Source organism: Cibotium barometz, chromosome 47, assembly GCF_041138505.1.
Source record: "Cibotium barometz isolate CiBa-2024 chromosome 47, ASM4113850v1, whole genome shotgun sequence".
NCBI classification, from domain to species: domain Eukaryota; kingdom Viridiplantae; phylum Streptophyta; class Polypodiopsida; order Cyatheales; family Cibotiaceae; genus Cibotium; species Cibotium barometz.
The window spans coordinates 16,526,045-16,548,921 of NC_141092.1; the positions used below are offsets into that span (position 1 = coordinate 16,526,045).

Consider the following 22,877-nt stretch of genomic DNA (forward strand, 5'->3'; position numbering starts at 1 on the left):
GTGGAATAATCTCTAATAGTATGAGACACTAAGATTTATTACATATAGAAGTCCTTGATACAATGTCTCTTTTACATACCTGTGATATTTATCTGTGACAGATAACTTAACACAATTAAGTATTGAAAGGGTGACCCAAGTTGGTTGTGAGTGAATCCAACCAACTGTGACATGTGTGACACATGTTAAAAATGTGAGTTTGATTCTGAGTCAATCAAACTCACACATGTAAGAAATGTATGAGTTTGATTCTGAGTGTAAGAAAGGGTGACCCAAGTTGGTTGTGAGTGAATCCGACCAACTGTGACATGTGTAACACATGTAAGAAATGTGTGAGTTTGATTCTGAGTGAATCAAACACACATGTAAAAAATATGTGAGTTTGATTATTCTGAGTGTAAGAAAGGATGACCCAAGTTGGTTATGAGTGAATCCAACCAACTGTGACATGTGTGACACATGTAAGAAATGTGTGAGTTTGATTCTGAGTGAATCCGATCAACTCTTTCTTCATGAGGATGACCTAATATGGTATAAGAATTAAGAGTGAATTTGATTTTTTAGAGGATAATCTAGTTGGTTGTGAGTAAATCCAACCAACTGTGCCACATGAGGATGACGTGAGTTTTTTATTGTGACTAAATCCGATCAACTCTAGGACATGTGCGACGCGTGTAAAGATTATGAAAGTTTGATTTAAAGTGAATCCGATCATCTCTAAGACATGTGTGATGCGTGTAAGGGTTCTGAGTTTTATTGTGAATGAATCCAATGAACTCTAAGACACATGCGATGCGTGTGAGCACATAAGGAGTGAATCCAAAGTGAGAGTGAATCCAATTAATTATTGTGAGTGAATCCAATATGGAGTTAATCCAATAAATTCTGTAAAGACATTGTGAGTGAATCCAATGTGGGAACGATTAAAGTGTTTATTCTCCTGTGTGTGTTGATAGTTACAACCAAGGACGATTGTCCCCTCAACCGAGAGAACCTTCACGAGAGTAAGATTTTTGAAATATTTTATTATCCAATTTTTTGTGAAAAGAAAGCTTGTAGAGCAAGCTTGGGCTAAAAATAGCCATGTAACCTATTTTTGAGGTAATAAAATCTATACATACTCAAGCAGAGATGCTTTTGGCACACACTTGGAGAGGCAATTAGGACCAAATTTGATGGTTCTCTCGTGCCTGCATTTTTCTATTCCACACGCTTCTCGAGGTCTTGCATCTTCCCGTTTCAAGATGATTTTGATGAAGTAAATGGAGAGGTATAACATTGAATAGACTTGTTGAAAATTCTTGAAAATTCATTGTTTTCAATTGATATGTCTATGTAGTACGCACAATGGTTGTTATGAGCTTTGGGAAAGGCATGTACTTCCATGGAGCAAAGACAAGGAGCTGATTTGGGAAGAAAAGAAAGCCATGCAAGAGTTGCATACTATTTTGGAAGATCTTATCCTCTGCATGCTACATTCGCATTTGGATGTAAGGAGACGACGTGTTCTCCATTATGTTGCACCCAACCCTTAAGATTATGTGATTCTAATCAAAGGTTTTGAAACCATCCGAGTGGAGACTGTTTGTATGAAGAGACAATAATTGGACAATTAGCCGTGGACTGAACATGTATATAAATAATGGACCCTAAGGCCATGTGAACACAACATGGACAACATACTTGAGATAGGGGAGATGGGCACTTACCTTTTTGACAATCATTAATACAAATCTTGAGCCCAAGCTCTTGGCTATGGTGGTATTCTCATTGAGTGCATGTGTTGCACTCCACTCGAGTGCATCTCTTAACCTAACCCTAATGTCTTTCTTGCAATACTACCTAGGAGTAGAGCTCTCCAAGGTCCGCAAAATAATTAGCAAAGCACATCGTATCTAATTTCAATACTCTCATTTTCTCCAAAAGTATGGCAAATACTAGATGTTGACACAAGCAATTAGTTCACTTTAGGAAGAAATAGCTAAAGTGTACCTTATCAAACAGAGTAACAATCATGCCAAAGATATATACCTTATCTAGAATAAGAAAAAGGGGGGTGGGGAGGTGGGGAGGCGAGGGGGAAAGGGGAGGGAGAAGGGGAGCGGCCATAATATGCCACTTGTGTATCATCCATGTAGATTTAGATGGAGAAGTACTATTATAGCTTAGTGCTATAGACTCGTTCAGATACCAAAAAATCATTAACTTCAAAAAGTTTTGAGGATAATCATTTACTTTTTTAAATTGAAAAATCATTAACTTCAAATAGTTTTGAGGATAATAATTTACTTTTTTAAATTGAAAGTCAATCACAACATCATGAGTATCACTCATTCACTTATATCATAAGTATTCATGTTTTACCTTCTACAATATACAACCCTTCAAAGGAACATGCATTGCATCTATTTCACGAATTGTGTTATGCCTTCAAAGAATCAAAACTTTGTGAAATGTATATGACTTCTTTTGGATGCAAAACATGAGTTACAATGTGAAATGGTTATGACTTCTTTTGGATGCAAAACATGAGTTACAATTTTATGTTGGACATAACAATAGCATTTCCATTGCCACCCACTCAAATTTCATGACCTACCCAAGGGCACTTGTGTCCAGAAACAATAGCACTTCAGAAATAAACCTCAGTTTTACTTTTGATCAAGATGAGGTGGAAATTTGACAACCATCCCAAAATGTGGACCATAGCCCTGCTATGCAGTGGTAACAAGGGTGAAGAGCACACACATAACGTTTCGTTTGGCCTTCCCACTGTCAAGATTTCAAGTAAGAATCGGATAGACTTTCTTTCAGTCTACTAAAGCTGCTCCAATACTACTCCCCATTCCATCATGGTCAAGGACCATGGGTCATGGGGGGTAAAATCTGGGCCATGCAATTGACAAGTCTTCTTCTATGGCAGATCCATACACATCAGCAAAGCTGGATTGCCTTACAAGGTCACTTACATGGCAGAGCTGCAGCACATCACAAGTTGGCGCTGGGTTGGTGCTTGTTCTTACATAAGAGCATTTCTGCCCTCCACACTTTCCATTCCATAACTATGTGCATAATTAGGCTTCAAATAAAGATTTTGATTGATTAGATACCAATGCAAGCATCTCTTTCCAATCCTCCCATGATAACGACTATGCCGCTGCATGACAGGAAGGGGAACATTTTTATTTCCCCTCCTTTTCCTTCCCATCATACATAAACAATGGTGAACTAAGCTGGAAACCATGGCAAAGGCACCAGGGTTGAGTTGGATCATGATCCATTTATTCAGAAATTTATTATCATATATTTACAGATGCCTTCTTGAAGTATTGAGAAACGGAATCAGCACACTCATATGCACCTTCAACACAGCGGCCAAGGGCAACGCCCACAACATAATTTCCACCTAGAAACAGTCCCTCTAAACCTGCATTATCTAATGCCTTGCGTGCATCATTTAAGATATCTAGATGACCTACTTCAAATTGTGGAATAGCTCGAGGCCACACTCTCACACCCAGCACCTCTGGACTCGGGGCATCAGGTTTGATCAACATCTTCCGGACATCCTTGTCAACCTGGCTGACAATCTCCGCTTCGCCCTGCAGTTCCAACACTAACAATAAGCTTCAACAAAGCCAAGTTGCCATTTTCAAGCCTTCATGTGTATTGAAACTTGTCACCTGCCAAGAGCAAAAGTACCCCCAATTTCTCTTCACGAAGATTCACACGATGCTTTGTTATGCTACAATTTTGAATGTGTTGACATAAGAGGAAACAAAGAGGGTTATTTCTTGTGTAAGAGTTTTTTTTTTAAGCGTACTTTGTCAGTGATCTCTGGGTTGGTAGCGCCACCAATATAGTTCAGTAACAACACACGGCCAGCAGGAGCACGGCCAGGAAACAAAGATGAAGAGTAGATGGTTCCTGCAAAATTAGTCCACATTTGAGTCTAGATCAGATTCGCAATTTATCTGATTGATTTCAGTTGCAAAATCTGTTGAAAACCTCAACAATGCATTGTTTAACATAACGTGCCCGCGCGCACACGTGTGCCCATGCCCATGTGCACTACTGTAAAGTTATAAATATGCTCACTTGTGTGTATGCATGATCTAGCATGATTCACACATGTGGATATATCAACCATGCCTGCAGACTGAGTACATGAGTGGCATGGGCATGGGCATGTGCCCCAGCATGTAAAATTACAAATATGCTCGCTTGGCATAACCTCCAGTATATAGCTCTGGAAATCTTGTGTTGAACAAGAATCCCCATCTTATTTTCCTCTCAAGAAAAAACTTAAATCTTTGAGTTGCTAACCTAAGGTCTGAATTCCTTGACTGCGAGGATGCAGCTGTCCAAACCCTTTGAGGTCACCATCAACAAGACGGTCTTCCCGTATTGCAGACTTGGGGTACGAGATGGTAACAGCTGCAACTGGAGGATAATAGAACTTCGCAAGAGAATCAGCTGCACTTTGCTGCACCATCCATCAGCAGAGCCCGGAAAAAGAAACATTACTCTCTCTCTCTCTCTCTCTCTCTCTCTCTCTCTCTCTCTGGCTGAGTTTTGGATAGAACTTAGGTTTTAGATGCAATGTTTCAGACCAACACATAAATATACCATCTACAGCCTTGACAGAGATCGCCTCCCGCCCGAGACTCGCACTGGAGTCCTCCAGACAGCTTGCACAGTGGGGACAGCGGAGCTTCTGGTACCCCCACATCACTAGATTCACAAGGCCTTCAGATGGACAGTTTCCCCCCATTTGATTACAGCTTCGGCAGACCACTCTTAGATCTCTCACATCAGGTAATCGAACATATCATCCACCTTGACCTGACTCGGCTTCACACATATCGGGCCCTACCAGTATTTTACAGAGAACACATCCTACGAGTCATTAAGGATGGGTTCATTGAGAGACCTGGCTATCTCCACCGACACAAAGTTAAGGGTGCCCTCTTATCAACTTTGGATTGAGACAGGGAGGGCAGAGAGTATTCCACGGGAGGAGCACATTTGCCGATTCTTTACATCTGGGAAGATAGAGATGGTTGTCCCTACAAGCGCTCCCCACAGAACTCCGGTAAACAGAGAGCATTTCTTACAAGTCACTGAGGATGGGTTTATTGAGAGAGCTGGCTATCTCTGCCGACACACATCTCATGCCATAGTTGAGGGTGTCCTCTCATTGCCTTCTGATGGAGGGAAGAGGGTATTCCACAGGAGGAGCACATTTGCAGATTATGTACATCTTGGAAGGTAGAGACAGAGGAGCAGTACCTACTGAGATGCTCAATCTACTATACAATCCACTGCCACTCCAGGGAGGGTGTGCACCACAGACCAGAGATGCCTAGGTCTTCACTTGCTAAAGATGCATCGCTACAGAGAGACTCTACTGAGCTTGCAGAGAGGGCAGCAAAGTCCAGCATGATATTTACCCAGACAGCTATTATTCATTTCTTCAGCTCCCATCTGATGACAGTCAACACTCCTGGGCTACACCCAGCTCTTGAGAGCCTCCCTTGACCCCAATGGGAGAGTACTCTCTACAACCTGATAGGCGCTCACATGAGGAATCCTCAGAGAGAGAGAGAGAGAGAGAGAGAGAGAGAGCGCACATATTCTTCAGAGGGCTAGACGCCCTTGGTCCTGAGATCCGGACCCTCCTCTTGCTAACTCCAGATCAAGGATATACTACAGCGTGATAGAGAGGCACTGCCACAAGTGACAAGAGGTCATTGTACATGCAGGGCTCACATAGTACATCAGCCCTGTTTTTGGGATACTTAGCTTTCTTACTTTCATGTTTTGTTGACATTTAGTCTACTCGTGGAACACATGTACTACCTTTAGGTCTCATAGAACCTTTGGATATTTAGTAGATGTTAATAAATGAAGAATGCAAAATTAGCCAAAATTCGAACAGCTCTAGCCAAAGTTCAGGCAGCTCAAAAAAAGGCAAATGGCTAGTCTGTTGGTAGGGCAGAGCCCTCGTGAAGGATTTCTGCAAACCCAAACTGAAACCTGTCATGTGCACAGTGGGTATCTACCGTGTGCTATACGCATGCAAGACTAGTTTCGAGGCTTGGGGAAGCTTGGAACTAGTCAGGCTGATTGACGAGCTGAGTTAGGGATATACTAACCTTGACAAAAATGGCTAGATTTTTACCAACCCGGAAGACTATTACAGCTACGCAATTAGCTCGGCAGTTTATCGAGCAATTGTTTAGACTGTACGGGTTACCGCAGGACATAGTCAGTGATAGGGACTCTAAGTTTACGAGTGATTTTTGGAAACTTGTTTTTGAGAAGTTGGAAATAACTTTGATTTTGAGTTCCTCAGATCATCCTCAATCTGATGGCCAGACTGAAAGAGTGAATCAGATTTTGGAAGATATGCTTCGAGCATATGTATCCAAAAGACAAAGTTCATGGGAGGATTATCTTCCTATGTTAGAATTTGCATATAACAGTACTAAGCATATGAGTACAAGGTTTAGTCCTTTCATGCTTATGTACAGTTTTCAACCAAGATCACCTGTTACAGTAGGATTCTCAGGACTTAAGCATGATGCAGCACGTAATTTTTTGCAAGATATGGAGGAAATGGTACAAGTTGCAAAGGAATCTATAAGAAGTGCTCAAGACCAAGACAGGTTTTATTCTAATAGACATCGTTCACCTAGAGAGTTCTCTGAAGGAACGATGGTGTATTTGCGAGTTCCGAAAGATTCTGAGACTTTACGGACAGGTAGATCTCCGAAATTATCCCCTAGATACTGTGGACCATTTCGTGTTACACGACGGATTGGTTCAGTTGCATATGAATTGGATTTGCCTTCTCATGTGAAAGTTCATCCTGTATTTCATGTCAGTAGACTTAAGGAAGTACTGGGTGGAGCAGATTAGTTAGTTACTCCTCAAGAAATTATAGATGTCCAGGATATGACATTTGTTCCACACGAACCTGAAAAGATTCTTGGATTTCGTGAACGAAGATTGCGTCGTACGCTTATCACAGAATACAAGATCAAGTGGAAGGATCGTGTTGAGAAGGACGCTACATGGGAGACATTGACTTCTCTTCAGAGAGATTACCCTGGCTTTTTAGTGAGCTCAGGAGTGAGCTCTTAGAGGAAGGGGAGTATGTCATGTGCACAGTGGGTATCTACCGTGTGCTATATGCATGCAAGACTAGTTTCGAGGCTTGGGGAAGCTTGGAACTAGGCAGGCTGATTGACGAGCTGAGTTAGGGATATACTAACGGATGGGCACCCAAGTATGGACGAGCGGGCGGCCAAGTGTGGACACCCGATGACCGGCCAAGAGCCTATAAAAGGGTGGCCAAGGTTAGTTATTGGAATATAGAGAGTCTCGCGAGTTTGTGAGAGCTCTATGGTCTTGGAGCCTGGATCTAGTGCAGACGTGCACCTGCTTTATGCAGCCGAGACCGGCAGCAATCTCGAGGCCCGCGAGGACAGCTTCGCGGCGGTATGGGACGTCGCGAGGAGGAGATTGGTCGGTACGTCATCCTAGTTAGCTAAGCTCGTGGCTCGGTGGGGACAGCCAAGACTGTGGGCTCGCCCACGGCTGTCATGGTTGGGAGGTGAGTCAGGCATGCATCCCCTTTGTTGTTTGTTGTTCGTTTGTTTGCAGGATTCGAGTTTCGAACCAAGATCGATCACAAGGGAAGATCCGTGGGGTTTTGACAAAACCCAAAACAAATTCCTTTTGAGGTGAATGTCTTTGATGCCCGCCATCACAGCCCACCTAGCTCATTGGTAGGTTCTTTCTTTTTTTGAATCATTTCCTTTGCTAGCTCAAGACCTTCATGGCCTTCATGTTATGTCTTTGGTCTCATGGGTCATTTTGGCCTTTCACAGACGTACTATAGTTCTCTCTCTCTCTCTCTCTCTCTCTCTCTCTCTCTCTCTCTCTCTCTTCCAGTTCCAGTTTCATTTTCCAGGTGCCAGTAGTATCATCTTTATTTTTTCATTTTCTGGTTTTTTATCCAGACATTGTATCAGATCCACCATGATGCCTCATAGGTCATTATGGCCTTTTGAAGACGTTAATATAACATTTCTCATCCTCTCTCTCTCTCTCTCTCTCTCTCTCTCTCTCTCTCTCTCCACCTCCCCCTTCCTTGACCTTTCACTGCAGGAGATCAACCGCATCATCTGTCTTGCTCTGACTAGACTCCATATAGACTGGACATGGATATCCCTGGCTAAGCTTTCTCCGCACCTTCAGTCCTACAGAGAGCATTTCTTGAGGGTCACTGGAGATGGTTTCATTGAGAGACCCAGTTACCTCCATTTGAATATTTCCATTGGTCAGTTGAGGGTGTCGTCACACCGCCTTCGGATTGAGACAGGGAGAGCAGAGGGCATCACACGAGACAGACACATAGTAACCTGGACCGGCAGAAACGGTCGGTTCGGACCGGGTTGGAAACGGTGTTTCCGAGTTTCCGCGAGGTCGGAAACGGCAAGAAACGGAGTTTCTTTTGAATTTATTTTAGACATGTAAAAAACATGCATAGAGACATCCTATTAAATAAACTTATGTCAAGAGATGCAAAAAAACATCCATAGAGACCTCAAACAAGACACATCAAAGACTCAAGTGGACATTAGAATCATAACACCGAATCATAACACTTGAAGCCTTGAAGAATGGGCTGCCCGGCAGCCACCTGTGAGACTGGAGAGCAGGCTGCTGCAGAGTACAGGCCTTGGGGCCTTGTGGGGGCAAAGGCTTGAGCCTTAGGGCCTTGGCCTTGAGCCTTGGGCCCTTGTGGTGATAGGCGCAGGGTTCGCAGAAGCGCAGGAAAGGAGGAGCGAAATGAAAAAATCGCACGCAGCCCCCCTGTTCAACCTGCCAAAAAAAAATGTACGGAAACGGCGTTTCCGCCGGTCTGCCGTTTCCGGAAACGGCCGAACCGTTTCCAGGGGGCGAAAACGCCGTTTCTGGTTACTATGGACAGACAGGTATGCAAGCTATGTAGAACTGGGGAGATCGAGTCTGAGAAGCAATACATACTTAGATGCTCAGTTTACTACGAGGTATGCACACACTGCTACTTTCTGTTTAGGCAGGGATTTAGGCCCTTGTCACGCGTGAGTCATGATGCATTACAGAAATCAGAAATGCTTGGGACTATACCTACTGGAGCTCAGGCACCACAGAGACAAGCTATTTGACGCAGAAGCCCGAGATGCAGGATACTGCACAGACATCTATCACTGACTTCTTTGACCCCCAGCAAAGAACCCCAACTAACACTTAGCTTGCATGAGGTTCGCCAAGACACATAGACTTGGACAGAGCTAGCCATTCCCAGCCAGTGAGCACCCTCCAGAGTCCAAATCTGAGGCAGGATGGCATCATGCACCCTTTGCAAGAACACACAGTCCCTCCACAGAGCCAGATGCCCCTGCTCCCGGCGACCCAGACCCTCCAGTGAAACAAATCCCGTCAAGTGGGAATAGACTCCGTTGGACACCCACACGCGTAATAGCACAACTTAATATCACAATTTGAAATGGACAACTTAATAACAACTAGAATTTGAAATGAAATAGATGGACACCAGCACTGGGGCCGGAACTGGCCGACCCCCCCTCAATATATGATACATTTATTGGAAGTATTTAACAAATACAATGCTCCATGGGTTCAAAGAACCAGATGATGTCCATGTACAAATGAATACAGTACCAAACAAAAGGCTCGAAGTCAACGTTCGAAGTAGAACGACCACTAGCGTGGTCTAGTCTCTACGGTCCTGTGCCTTCACTGGACTCCGCGGAGAGCGCCCCACTGGTGTTCCAAGACCACGCACAAATAGGCGCTCTCGTACTAACGCCTGGCTCTCCCAATCTCAGCACCTTTGACCGAGGTTCTCCAAGAGCTTGGACTACCCGGCACCGAACGGGTGTTGCCGTGGAGAGAGTCCCTTATCAGATTTATCACAAAGTACTCTACTTAAATCTGAAAATTCACTTACTTGTGGATGGCGGATGGAAGACTAATACCCAAGGTATCTGTGTGCAGTTACTTGAGAGGAGCACCAGGGCGCAGCAGCCTATCGAGGAGAAGGAGGAGAAGCTACCTGTGTAGATGGTGTAGCCACCTAGGAGGTGCAAAATCCACTTGTAGCCGCCTCTGGAAAGAAAATGCAACCTCTTGCAAAAAGGGGATGGAGCAACCACCTTGGAAGAGGTAACGTCTGGCTGTAGGAACACAGCCGCCAGATGAAGAGGAGAAGGAGGCGCCTGCAGTAGACAAGTGCAGCCTGCTAGAGTTGGCACATGCCGCCTCTGGAGAGCAACAACGCAGCCTTGTGGAGGTGGCAGCCGCTTGCTGACTCGGCAGCACCGGTGCCGCCTGTATGGGAGAGCACACAGCTGCCTGTGGAGACAGCGCACAGCCACCTGCAAGTGGCAGCCGCCTGCTGATTAGTCAGCGCAGCCTACTGAAGGTGGCAGCCGCCTTGTTGAGAGGTGTGATGCCTGGCTGCAGCCTGCGCAGCTGCCTGCTGTGTAGCGGGCAGCCCACTGGATAACCTGCACAACCACCAGCAGAGGGTGCAGCCGCCTGGGAGCAGAAGCGTAGTCTGTTCAGCAGCCGCCTAGGAAAACACGCCCAGCCAGTTCAGCAGCTGCCTCGGAAAACAGGCGCAAAGATGGTCGCCTGATTGTCCTCCTCACGTTAGAGGTGATGGCTCCTTTTTGTAAACGTTGGAGTGGAGTTTAAACTATTTGATTTGGCTGGCTCCCCACGTTTGCATGTGGGCGGCCAGTTCCATGGTGGTGTGGGTAGGTGACCATGCACCCACCCCCACACACACACAAGATAAGTGAGGCTCCCCACCTTGGCCCCTAAGTGGGTGCCCACTTTTAAGTGAGTGTGAACATATAACCTTATAAAATGAAAGGTTAGAGATTAAAGTATTAAACCAACATGTGCAATACACTTACCACTTGTTCACATGCACCAAAACTCGTCAGAAGATAGAGCAATCTTCACGACTCACTGGCAAGCGTCCCCGCTCAGTAAGTAACAAGTCAAACAGGCAAACACAAAAATACATGTCATGCGAAAACAGTTTCAAACATGCAGAACATGAGTGCATGTGCAAATAGTATCATGGACATATCTCCCGTTCATGTAACAAGTACAAAATATCTGTCGGCACAAAAATGGCACGACATAAAACATAAATCCTGGTCTTCCTATGGAGTGACAGTCCCATAGGTAAAACACAGTTCCAGGCACGAGCCTCCCTATGGAGTGACAGTCTCATAGGCAAGACACGGCACGAATACCGGCTCTTCCATGGCGTGACAATCCCATGGATAGAACACAGTCCAGGTCATACACGGGTGGCACCAATCTGGCTCCCGTCCATACAACACCTTCCTGCTAACACACGGGTGGCACCAATCTGGCTCCCGTCCATGTCAAGCAAAAATACTCGCCTCTTAACATGGCCTCAAGTGAACGAGACACAAAAACTGGAGATGGACCAAATGGTCGGCCAATTGGTGACATCCCCCCGAGCTTCTAAAGAGTTGTCCTCAACTGACAAGCCTCAAGATATGCCTGCAACAACCATGGGTAATCAACAAAATAATCCTCATTTACTCACTTTGCATCAATAGGCAAATAATTCTTAAACTTCACAAGGTATCTCTTGGAAAGCTTTCCTGCAGGTAGCTTTCGCTCCTTGTGAAAAACAATCTGTTCTGGCTGGAGGATCTCCTCAAGCTCATCACTCTCGGGCGGATCTTCTCTAACAGGCTCGTCAGGATCTGGCCCCACATATTTCCGAAATAGACATACATGAAAAGCATTGTGAATCTTCCAGTGACTAGGTAAAGCAAGCCTGTAGGACACTTCATTGATCTTGTGAATCACCTTGAAGGGTCCATAATAGCGAGGAGAAAGCTTAGGATATGATCCTTCTCGTCCTGGTCTCTTCCGAAGCCTGGCCTTCTCAAATTTCAGCAAAACCCAATCACCTTCTTTGACTTGCATGTCCCGTCTATGCTTGTTAGCAGCCATTTTATGCTTATCTTGAGACCTTGCAATGGCTGTCCGTACCTGACCAAAGGCTACATCCAAGTCACGAACATATTCATCAGCTACAAAAATCTCATCCTTTGTACGAAGAATGGGTGGCAATACCACTCTGCCATAAATAATCTCAAACGGAGCCTTTCCCATGGAGGCATGGATTATATTGTTGTAGGCAAACTCAACAAGTGGAAGATACTTCTCCCATGCAGTCTTTTGATCTGCCACATAACACTTCAATAAATCCAACACGGCTGAATTTACAGCTTCACTTTGGCCATCCGTTTGGGGATGATAAGCTGATGAAAACTCAAGTTTAGTACCCATGTTATCAAATAAAGCCCTCCAAAAGAGGCTTGTAGTCCTGGGATCTCTATCCCCAACAATGGATTTAGGCATGCCATGATGCTTAAAGATATTAGCAAGAAAAAGCTTTACCATATGATCAGCTTTAATGGTTTTCTTGACGGGCAAGAAATGAGCTTGCTTGCTAAACCTGTCCACAATGGTCCAAATAGCATCATTCCCATGCTGGGATCTAGGCAAATCCATAATAAAATCCATAGTAATACTTTCCGAAGGTTGCGAGGGAATAGGCAATGGCTGAAGCAAACCTGGAGGTTTTTGCCTGTCAAATTTCACCTTTTGGCAAATAATACATGCACGTACATAAGCCTCAATGTCTTTACGCATGCTTGGCCAAAAGAAATATCTTTGAATCATGCGTATAGTAGGCATGATACCTCTATGACCAGCATAAGGTGGAGCATGACATTCCTCCATAACCTTTGGTCGCAAATCCTTCACCACACATAGGCAATTATCCTCCATAAGATAACCCTCGTTGATAACATAAGAGGCATGTGAATGACCAGCCATCAAATCAGTCCATATATGGCAAAAATCAGCATCAAAATGATACAAATCTCCCATAGAGCAGATAAGTCCCCATGAGAGGCCACTGAGACTGCAGCTACATAAGGCCTCTTGGATAATGCATCGGCCACCACATTTTTCTTTCCTGGAGTATGCACAATCTGAAAATGAAACATGGAAAGAAAGTTTGCCATTCTCATTTGAAGCTTTGTTCGAGATAGAAAGTATCTCAAGCTTTGATGATCTCTTGACTACAAATTCAGCCCCAAGAAGATAATGTTTCCATATCTTTAAAGCATGAATTACAGCCAAGAGCTCTTTCTCATAGATATCCATATGAAGCTCTTTCTCATAGATATCCATATGAAGCTCAACATCATGCAAACGACGGCTCTCGTATGCAACTGCATGCCCTTCTTGATTTAGGACAGCTCCTATACAATCACCACACGCATCACATTCAACTACGAATGACTTATGCAAGTCAGGAACAATCAATACTGGACCACATATGATAGCTTGCTTGAGCTGCAAGAAAGCATCTTGTTCTTTTGAAGTCCATTTGAAAGTGATTTTCTTCTTTGTGAGATCATGTAGAGGAGTGGCAATCATAGCAAAATGCCTTATGAAACGCCTATAATACGAACATAATCCCAGAAAACTACGTACTTGATGTACGTTTTGCAATTCGGGCCAATTCTGAATGGTCTCTATCTTTGCAGGATCCATTGTTACTCCATCTTTGGATACAATATGACCCAGATAATGAATCTCTGAAAGGAAAAACTCACTTTTCTTGGCATTAATGAAAAGTTTATGCTTCCACAACTACAAAATGAGTTCTCTGTTCCTGCTCATTCTTGGAGAAAACCAAGATATCATCAAAGAATACTCCTGTGAATTTGCAATGGGGTCGGAATATCCTATCCATCATACGATTAAACATGGCAGGAGCATTGGTGAGACCAAAAGGCATTACCAAAAATTCATATCTTGTGGCACCACTCGTATTTGGTGATAACCACTCTTCAAATCAAGTCGACTGAAACAAGCCGAACCATCAAGCTTATCCAAAATATCATCAATACGCGAAATTGGGAATCTGCTCTTGATGGTAAGCTTGTTTAAAGCTCTATAGTCCACACACATGTGGAATGATCCGTCCTTCTTTTGAACAAGAAGTACAGGAACGCAATAAGGTGAGGAACTGGGCTGAACCAAACCTTTCTCTAAAAGCTCATTCACCTACTTCATGATCTCTTCTTGTTGTGCAGCACTCACTCGGTATGCGGGTTTGTTGGGTGGAGAACTACCTGGCACAAGATCTATGCGATGATCTTTGGGCCTTTGGGGAGGTAATTCTCCTCGCAAAGTATCAACAAAACAGTCATTGAATGCATGAAGAAAATTCAGCCTATCATTAGTCATAGCATCTACATTTTGATGATTTGGCACAAGGCTATCACGAACAAAAACTAAGTACGCAGAAAGACTCTTTTTGATTGCTTTATTGATTTGGATGTGTGATACAAGTGGGATGGAATCCCCTTCTTTGCCAACATCAATAAAATGCATGCGGCCTTTATGCATAAAAGAAATCATATTGGTCTTGTATTCTTTGCGGGGCTCAAGCCTATGATGCCATGGCTTGCCCAACAATACATCACATCCATTTAATGGTGCAACTAGGAAATGTTCATTATCAAGGTAGCCCTGGATATGTATGCGCAATTTTCCTATCAATGGGATAACCTGCACCTCTTTACCAACAAATGCAGCTTCAGCTTCAATCTGAGGTCCCATGTTCTCAACCTCAATACCCAATGCAGCTGTCGTTTGCATAGAGATGAAGTTATCGGTTGCACAGTCATCAAACATGAATAGGGCGGACTGATCCTTGATTTGACCCCAAGCTTTGCATACCATTCGCTCTTTTGCATCATGTTCAGTGTTTCCCTGCACATCGGGAACTGCATGTATATTAGCCTTGGTCTGCTTGTTCTCGTGCTTTGGTTTGCGGTCAAGGCATTGTCGAAACATGTGGTCTTTGCTACCACAAGAAAAACATTTTCCCTCTTTGGCATATTGCTCTCTTTACTCCGGGGTCAAGCCGAATTTGTTCTTCTTTGGGCCCTGATCTTTAGATGAGGTATTTTCAGCTCTACCTCCCTTGTGGGTCTCCCGGAAGTTCTTTTTAGGTGGTTGTCCACCTTTTTGCAGATTTGGGACAGCCTTGTCTTTTCCCTTTGAACCGCCTTGATCCTGCTTAATTTTGAGCACCAATTGCTCCGTAGCAAGAGCAGAAGCTGTGAGCTGTTGCAAAGTATGTTTCGGATGCAATTCAATGCCCGAACAATATGCTGGTTGCAGTCCAGAGCGAAACTTCCTCTTTCTTTCATCCTCCGTGATTTGCATAAAAGGAGTTACTTCCAGGAACACTTTCTAGAACTTGTTAACATACTGTTGCACACTTTCTTTATCTCTTTGCTCAAGTCTGTCCCACTTTTGAGTGAGAGTTTACTCCGCATTTGGTGGCAAAAACTGAGCATAGAATCTGTCCTTAAACTCCTTCGAGGTGCAAATAGGATCCTTGGTGATCTTTTCAGTGATCCACCAATGAGCAGCAGTCCCTTTCAAAAACATGCTAGCATGGCGTACTTTTGGCTTCTCAGTGAAGTTCTCATCGCTAAAAGCAATGTCAAATTGTGCCACAAATGCTAACACTTTGAAAGCATCATGCTCTTCATGAAAAACATCAAACTTAACAGATTTGTCACCTGCTTTAAATTCCTTGAGCTTTCTGGCATGAGGCTCATGGTCTTCTCTTTTTCTTTTCCCCTTATCCAACGGGGCAGCCCTATCTGCATGGGCTCCATGGGTCATCATAGAAGTTTCATGAGGCACGGTGGCATGTGCTCCACGAACTTGAGAGTCAGATACATGTGACTTCCTGCATAAGGCAATGTCTCTCCATGAGACAATTCAGTGGACAAAGCTCTTCTAGTTGCAGACCTGTCACCCCTACCATGGGATACATGTCTTGAATGCATGTGACTTTCATGCCCTCCATGAGCACTAGCATACATATACCTGTCAGGCTTTGTGTCTTGTGGAGAAGATGCATGTCGAGAGGTGACTGTCACCTCTTCCTTTTGCATAAAAGACCTCAAACCTTTGAGATGCGAGATCTCCATGCTTCAAGCGAGGTGGATTTCTGAATTTCAGCTCTCCGTCGTCCCCCTCTTTGATGTCACCTTTGCGGAGGAGGTAGGCAAGTGCCAACTCCCTTGGCTTCTTGCCCACTTCCCGTGCCATGGACTCAAAAGTTACATCTACCATTGCATCAGCTTTCCTTGCTTCAATGGCACTTTGACATGGGGATCTTCATGCAAAAATTTTAGCTCTTGCTCTTGTGCCTGCAAAAGCTTTCTCATATGTTCCATTTCAACCCTCATTGCATCAGGCTCTTGTTCTAGCATGACTGTCTTTCCTCGAGACAGATGTTCCTTTGATTCACTATCATTTACCCTTTCGTTTCTCCACCAAGGTTCTCCATGTTTGGAATTTGTTGAAAGTTTCATTTTTGGATTTGAGAAAATAGGCCGAGGCATACCAACTAAAATCATCAACCAAGAGAACAACTTAACTAGAAGAACCAAGAGACGGACTGTGCATCAGGCCGCACAATTCTCTATGAACAAACTCTAGAGATGCTGTAGCTCACCGTGTAGCCTTCTTTCGAAAGGCCTCTCGATGTTGTTTCCCATTGAGACGAGTGACATGGACCCTCACGTGTGCCAACATCTAGTAATCCCTAGCTGCTTTGGAAAAGCCTTCCGCAAGGCCTCCAAATGAAGATCTCCAAATTTAGCCTGCCAGAGATCACCTGTGCAAGTACCTATGTGAGAGTAAAGCGCCATGAGTTTGTAGAGGCCATGGTCCTCGATGCCTTGCCAAAGGATCTTGTCAATGAGAGGGTCCCAAATGATCACTGACTCCTCCATAAATTCCACCTTAGTGCCCAATTTGCAAATCTCGTGTACAGAAAGAAGATGAAATCCTAAATCTGGCACATATAACTGTCCAAAATCCACCGAGGAAAGTGGGAACAAGAAGGAAGAGCCTACTCAACCATTGGAGGGGGAGCCTCGAACTTGAGATCAATCAAGGTGACGAGAGGTGAGTCCTCCACAACTTTGGCCAATGAGCTTGCCCCTTAGTCCTTTGACTTCCCTTCCAAATCCCACATGCAACTCCGGCATTGTCGCCATAAGTACCCTAGTTTGGAGCAATAATCACAAGCCTTCTGGTTGCCAAAAGAATTAGAAGTTGAAGACCCCTTCGGCTTTGCGTCCTTGGAGACCTTAGAGTCCTTAGAAGGAGGTGCCCCACCTTTGCCTTCATTAGGCTGCCCCCCCTCTGTCCAGTGAAAGCCTAGTTACCTTTCTTTGAAGAAGAATTCCTAAATCTGCTCTCATGATCATGGACTATAGACACCAACTCATCCCAGGTAATGGTTTCCATCCGTCTTGGGGTAAGAAGTGAAGAATAGAAGCTCTCATATGTCAAGGGCAACTGAGCAACTCATCCGAGGTAATGGTTTCCATCCGTCTTGGGGTAAGAAGTGAAGAATAGAAGCTCTCATATGTCAAGGGCAACTGAGCAAGTAGCCGGATGGCCATATCCTCAGTGGAAATCTCCTTCCCCCACCCAGATATCTCAGATCGCAATGACTCCAGTTTGTTGATGTGATCCCGCATGGAAGTAGAATCAATGGGTGAAAGCTTCAACATTTGAAGCTCCAAGGAAACTCTCTTCATGGGTGTCTTCCGGTCGTAGATGTCGGAAAGTCTCTTTCAAGCAACATGTCTGCCCCTCTAGAGAAGAAAACGCAAATATGAACCACTACGGACAGCCACCAAGGTAAGTGAAAACACAAGAAATCAGCTCCAATCAGCGATACCAAGTCTAGACGTCGTTGAGCTCTGATACCATGTCAGAGGGCAGCGGAAAGATGTAGACAAATGACAAAAACATTGAAGCTCAAAGAGAGATGAGAGAAAACAGCAAAACGCTGATGCACTAATCCTCAAGAAAAGAGTGGATACAACCAGCCCGTAGGCGAGGAGTGGACTCTGCAGGCAGAGGGTTGAAGGTGCTCACCAAAGTGATCAAGAATGATCAAGGAATGAATGAATGTGAGGAAAAGGGCAGCACATATATATACTTCTATATGAGCTGGCCGATTGCATCCTAGTCCCTCACACGACCTGAAAACAGGTGAAAACTCCATAAAAGGGTGGGCAACCCACAGCAAAGACCCATAAAATAGGGGAAAAATAGGGGGAAAGAAATGGCCCCCGTAAACACCAGAAAAGCCACCAACAAGAGATGATATATGCTAACAGCCAGACCCTATGCCAACTACTTGGCAGCCTGTCAGACACGTGTCAAGGCCGCACAGCCTTCATGCGCTGCTGCCCGAGGCGTGACGCACTACCATGGACTAAGATGCCCGAGCTTTGGAAGAAAGGTGCCAAGTGCACAAGACAGCTACCATAGCTTGTAGAATTGTGGAATGCGAACACAAGATGCTCAAGCAATGAGTAAAAATGTCAATTCCAATGAAAGCACAATTGATCACTATTATTTATTAGGTCCAAGGCCTGGAGATTTCATAATGAAGCTGCCAGGTCATCAACACCAGCACCATGTAGCAGCTAAAACAACACTTTGCATGGTAAAGGGAAGGATAGCTTGGCCAAACACCTCACAAAGGTGATTGGTAAGTCACAACCAACAAAAGCAGCCCTTCCCCTCATAAATGGCATCTGGATAACCAGCCTCAGCACAGCCAACACTTCTCTACCAAATCTCCTCGCGTCTATGACTCCTGTCTAGAGTCGCATCAAGATTTAATACCAAGAGTTTCCAATCAAGAATATATTGAAGACCAGCTTGCTCACAGCTTGTACATTGCCTAAAATATATAGAAGCAATAGTGCACCCTCCTCTCTCAAGCATTCTTTTGTTCTATCCTATCTTGAGAGTAGGTGAGGTTGTTGATCACATTTGACAAGTGACAATAGTGCCTCTCCACAAACTTCACAAGGGGGGAGAAAGGGGAAAAGGGGGGTGGCAGTCATCTCCTGTCTGTACCATATTACACTGTAGGGAGTGACGGCCAGTGTTGTGGGTTTGCCCGCCCCGTGTGAGTGTTTCTCCATTTTTCCGATTGTCCATATTTTCCCCAGTTTTTGCTAATCATGGGGTGATGTTTGTTTCCCTGGTCGGCCGTAGGAGCTTGCTAGCCAGGAGGGCCCGACTATTTGCTGGCTAACCAGGTGGTGCTGGTCATGGGCCAGCGGACTAGGCTTTTTTTTGCTGACCGACTAGGCCAGGCCTAGTCGTGGGCCTACAGAAGGGCTGTCGGCCCATTTCCTACTGGCCAGCTGGCTGCCCCTTCATGTATATATAGCACATCTTCCCCCCACACCAGTTTGTACCGGATATCATGTATATAGCAGAGTTTATACAACGCTTCTCTCTCCAGCACTTTTGGGTTTTTCTCTCTCAGGTGTTTTGTCTCATTTCCGCTGCTCATTCCGACAGTTTTATCCTGTCTTGAGGGTAAGTGAGGTTGGTCACATTTGACAACTGACAGTAGTGCCTTCCCACAAACTTCACAAGGGGGACGAGAGGGGAGAAGGGGGCCCGGGGGGACCAGCATGTACTTCAGATTAGAGTAGAGAACTTTATCTTTTAAGATATAATAAAAGAGGATCATCTAACGCGTCTAGAATAGTGGTAAGATACAATATCAGATCCACTTTAATGGTTTTTACATGTACACCAAAGGACTGGCCATTATTCACAATCATGCCAAAGATGTTTTTAGACTTTTTCCCGGGTAGAGGTCTTGCTAATCACTCGGCCATAGTGCTCCTCTCCCAGCTCAGCCCACTGTGGCCAACACCTAATGAAGGACTAGGTGTCCATCAGCTGAGGCGAGTGGGAATCGAACTTGAGACCTCTGCTCAAAAGTTCAGCTACTTCACCAACTCGCCTACAAAGCCATGGGCATATAATTTTTAACTTTAGTCTTTTGTTTTCTATTTTTTTCTTGGCAAAGATCGGAGTACCGTTAAGGCCTTCACATTAAAAATGCAAGCCAAAAACCAGCATTTTGACCTCAACCTTCAACCTTCGGCCTCAACAACAATTACTAATGCATATCATGCAGCTTTCTTCTCATTAACAATTCCAATAGAAAAGTTTAAAAGAACTAGAAGTACCTACCGATAATGGGCGTAAGATGTTACTTGCAACATAAGAGGGTACAGTGAGCAAAACAGACTTTGTCAGAACTGATTTCAGTCCCTCAGGAGTTAGATAAACCAATTCATATCCACCTCCAGAGGCCCTTTGCATAGACTCCAGCTTCCAATTGAGCTTGACACTGCTTCCTAATCTGATGGAGACAAGCAAAAGATGCTATCACAGAACAGAGTAGCAATCAAAACAAAAATAAAAATAAAAATCAATAGGAGAAAGGGATTTTATGAGTGCTTTGGAAAACTCTCCGTACTTCTCTGCAATCGCTTTGGGTAGCGTCATCAATCCTTCGCGAAATGATCCCACCGTTTGCCCCTTAGGTTTCGGTAGCCTCCTGTGTAAAAGCTATTGATGTGTCAAATGTCTCTTCATGTTCACATTAGGCATCCGAACATAAAACAAGCAGACAGAGTAAACCCCTTCGTAACATCAAACAGACTGGATCCTGCAGTTTACCCTTTAGATTCAAATAGCCAACCGTAGACAAGAGAACATTACATAATGAAGGTAGACCAATTATGAGCTATAAACATGAGAACACTGGAGAGGCCATCTGGTATCATTCCCTCTAAACTATAGTCACCTCTATAAATGAGAACAGTAGAAAACCTGTGCACCCCCATGTACAAGCAAATTTCACCACAGCATCAGCATGACTGTTACAGATCGACCATATAGTTATGAGAAATGGAGACAGACACAGCAATTTTAAAGGGGCTGAAACTCCATGTTGGTTGTAAGGGTACTAGTCCGGTGAAAGTATAAACAGAAATGATTAATGCAAGACTTGACACACAACACAAACACAGGCTAATAACCTACAAGTTAGTACTGATTTGTATTACCAACAAATAAAATTACAACAGAAATGTTTGTATATTCGATATGAACATTAACCCCAAAGGGTGACCAATACTTGAGTAACCCGAGTTGGCAAAAAAGCCAAACTTCTCCCCAAATGCTAACTGCTCCCGGCTGTCTTCTTCTTCCAATATTGCACTGTCTAGCTGCTCAATTGCTGAAGATGAAGCCCAATTGATTGATTGATGACTAATTGGAGGGCTGATAGATCCATTTAGCTGAGCCCTCATGTTTGATTCAGGTCGGGCTGGTCAGCTGCTTGCACACAAGTCGTGGGCTGGACAATTAACTGAAAAGGCAGGCCCAAATCTGTCTGCCCAATCCTGACTACACTGTCCGCCAACTGTTGCTTGCTCGGGATGACAACATACAAGGGATGCTAAAAATTAAAATTTTATGGAACCCTAGGCTTCTACTAATACAAATCTAAATTTCCCAAAACCCAAGTGCGCTATCATAACCCTACGGGCTCCTTCCTTATCCAGCAACCTATTACACATCATCATCCCCTTGCTGCCGACTTCCTTTGTGGTGTCCTATTTTAGCCTTTAGGGCTGACCATGTTAGCTAGAGGGGCTGGGCACCCCTCACATCATATTCCCATTTTTCCCATTTAATGGAGTCTTGGTTTTTTCCCTGGTTGTGAGAGAGCTGGTCGGCTGCCCCTACTTTGGCATATATATAGCCGGGCCATTCCCTCCTCACTTGACTTGGGTATTTGCTTCTTGCATGCCTTAGTGCCTTTGCATATTGGCTTGCTGCAGTCCCCCACATACGAGATCATCTTTCCCTCTTGCTCGGGACTTGTACCAGCTTGTGCTTGTTTGGTGATATTGAGAGCAGGTATACACCTGTGTTTTCTCTCCATCTCTCTCTCTCTCACTCTCTCTCTCTCCTGTGTTTCCACTTTCCATCTTCCGCTGTGCATTCTTTCATGGTGTCAGAGCGCCAATGACTTGCAGTGTTAGTTGCTCCCTCCTCTTTCCTGCATTTTTTTTTCAGATCTGCTGCTGGTCAGTTTGCCCTCTGCCTGGTGCTACACCATTGCAGTTTTGTTGTCAATCTTCATCAGCATCGACAAGGACTTCTGTAGTGCTGTCGGCCTGCTTTGTGCAGGGCAGCAGCAGTGTATGTGCTGCATTTTTCCTCCTACAGGCTTGTTTGCTAATGCTGATTGGTTGATCTCTCAGCATTTTCAGATTTGCAGCCCTGTTTTGCTGCGTTTTCTGGACTGTTTCTGTTGGTACCTCTACCTTCACCTGGGCTTCATCAGTTAGAGACCCGAAGGTACCTTCTCTTCAGCGTTTTTCCTTATATGAGGTGTGGAAGCTGGTCGGCCTGTATTTTCAGGTTTGCAGCTGGGTTGGCTGCGTTTTCTTCTCCAATGGAGACATATCACTTGCAGAAGGAGTCTTGTGTGGATTGTGGCTTTGGTGACAGTTTGGTACCTCGGGAGGACACTCAATTTCTGATTTCAGTCAGCGTTTTGTTGATTTTTTGGAGCATCTATAGTTGTGTTTTGTTCCTGAACCCTGACCTACACAGTTCCCCGGTTTCTTCATGTTCCTTGCGTTCTATTGGCAGTGGAGTGCTGTTTTTTGCTGGACAGCAGTGTTTTGGCTGCGTTTTGCTTCCCAAAGGAGTTTTCTGCACTCAGAAAGGGCCATCTCCAGCTACTTCACTTGAGGATCAGTTTTCGGGAGTTG

At 44.5% G+C, this 22,877-nt stretch overlaps 1 protein-coding gene across 1 annotated transcript in view; it reads right to left on the minus strand.

Moving 5' to 3' along the window:
- Window positions 1-3,076: 3,076 nt before the first annotated feature.
- LOC147611420 (Flavin containing amine oxidoreductase family) overlaps window positions 3,077-22,877 on the minus strand; it is a 67,140-nt gene continuing 47,339 nt past the window's right edge. Inside the window, exons 5-9 of the mRNA XM_086784517.1 lie at window positions 20,564-20,644; window positions 20,275-20,446; window positions 4,327-4,486; window positions 3,824-3,927; window positions 3,077-3,602 (exon numbers count right to left, since the gene is read on the minus strand). Of these exons, the coding sequence (XP_086640643.1) occupies window positions 3,300-3,602; window positions 3,824-3,927; window positions 4,327-4,486; window positions 20,275-20,446; window positions 20,564-20,644 (820 nt within the window). The 3' untranslated portion in view covers window positions 3,077-3,299. The remainder of the gene's footprint in view (window positions 3,603-3,823; window positions 3,928-4,326; window positions 4,487-20,274; window positions 20,447-20,563; window positions 20,645-22,877) is intronic.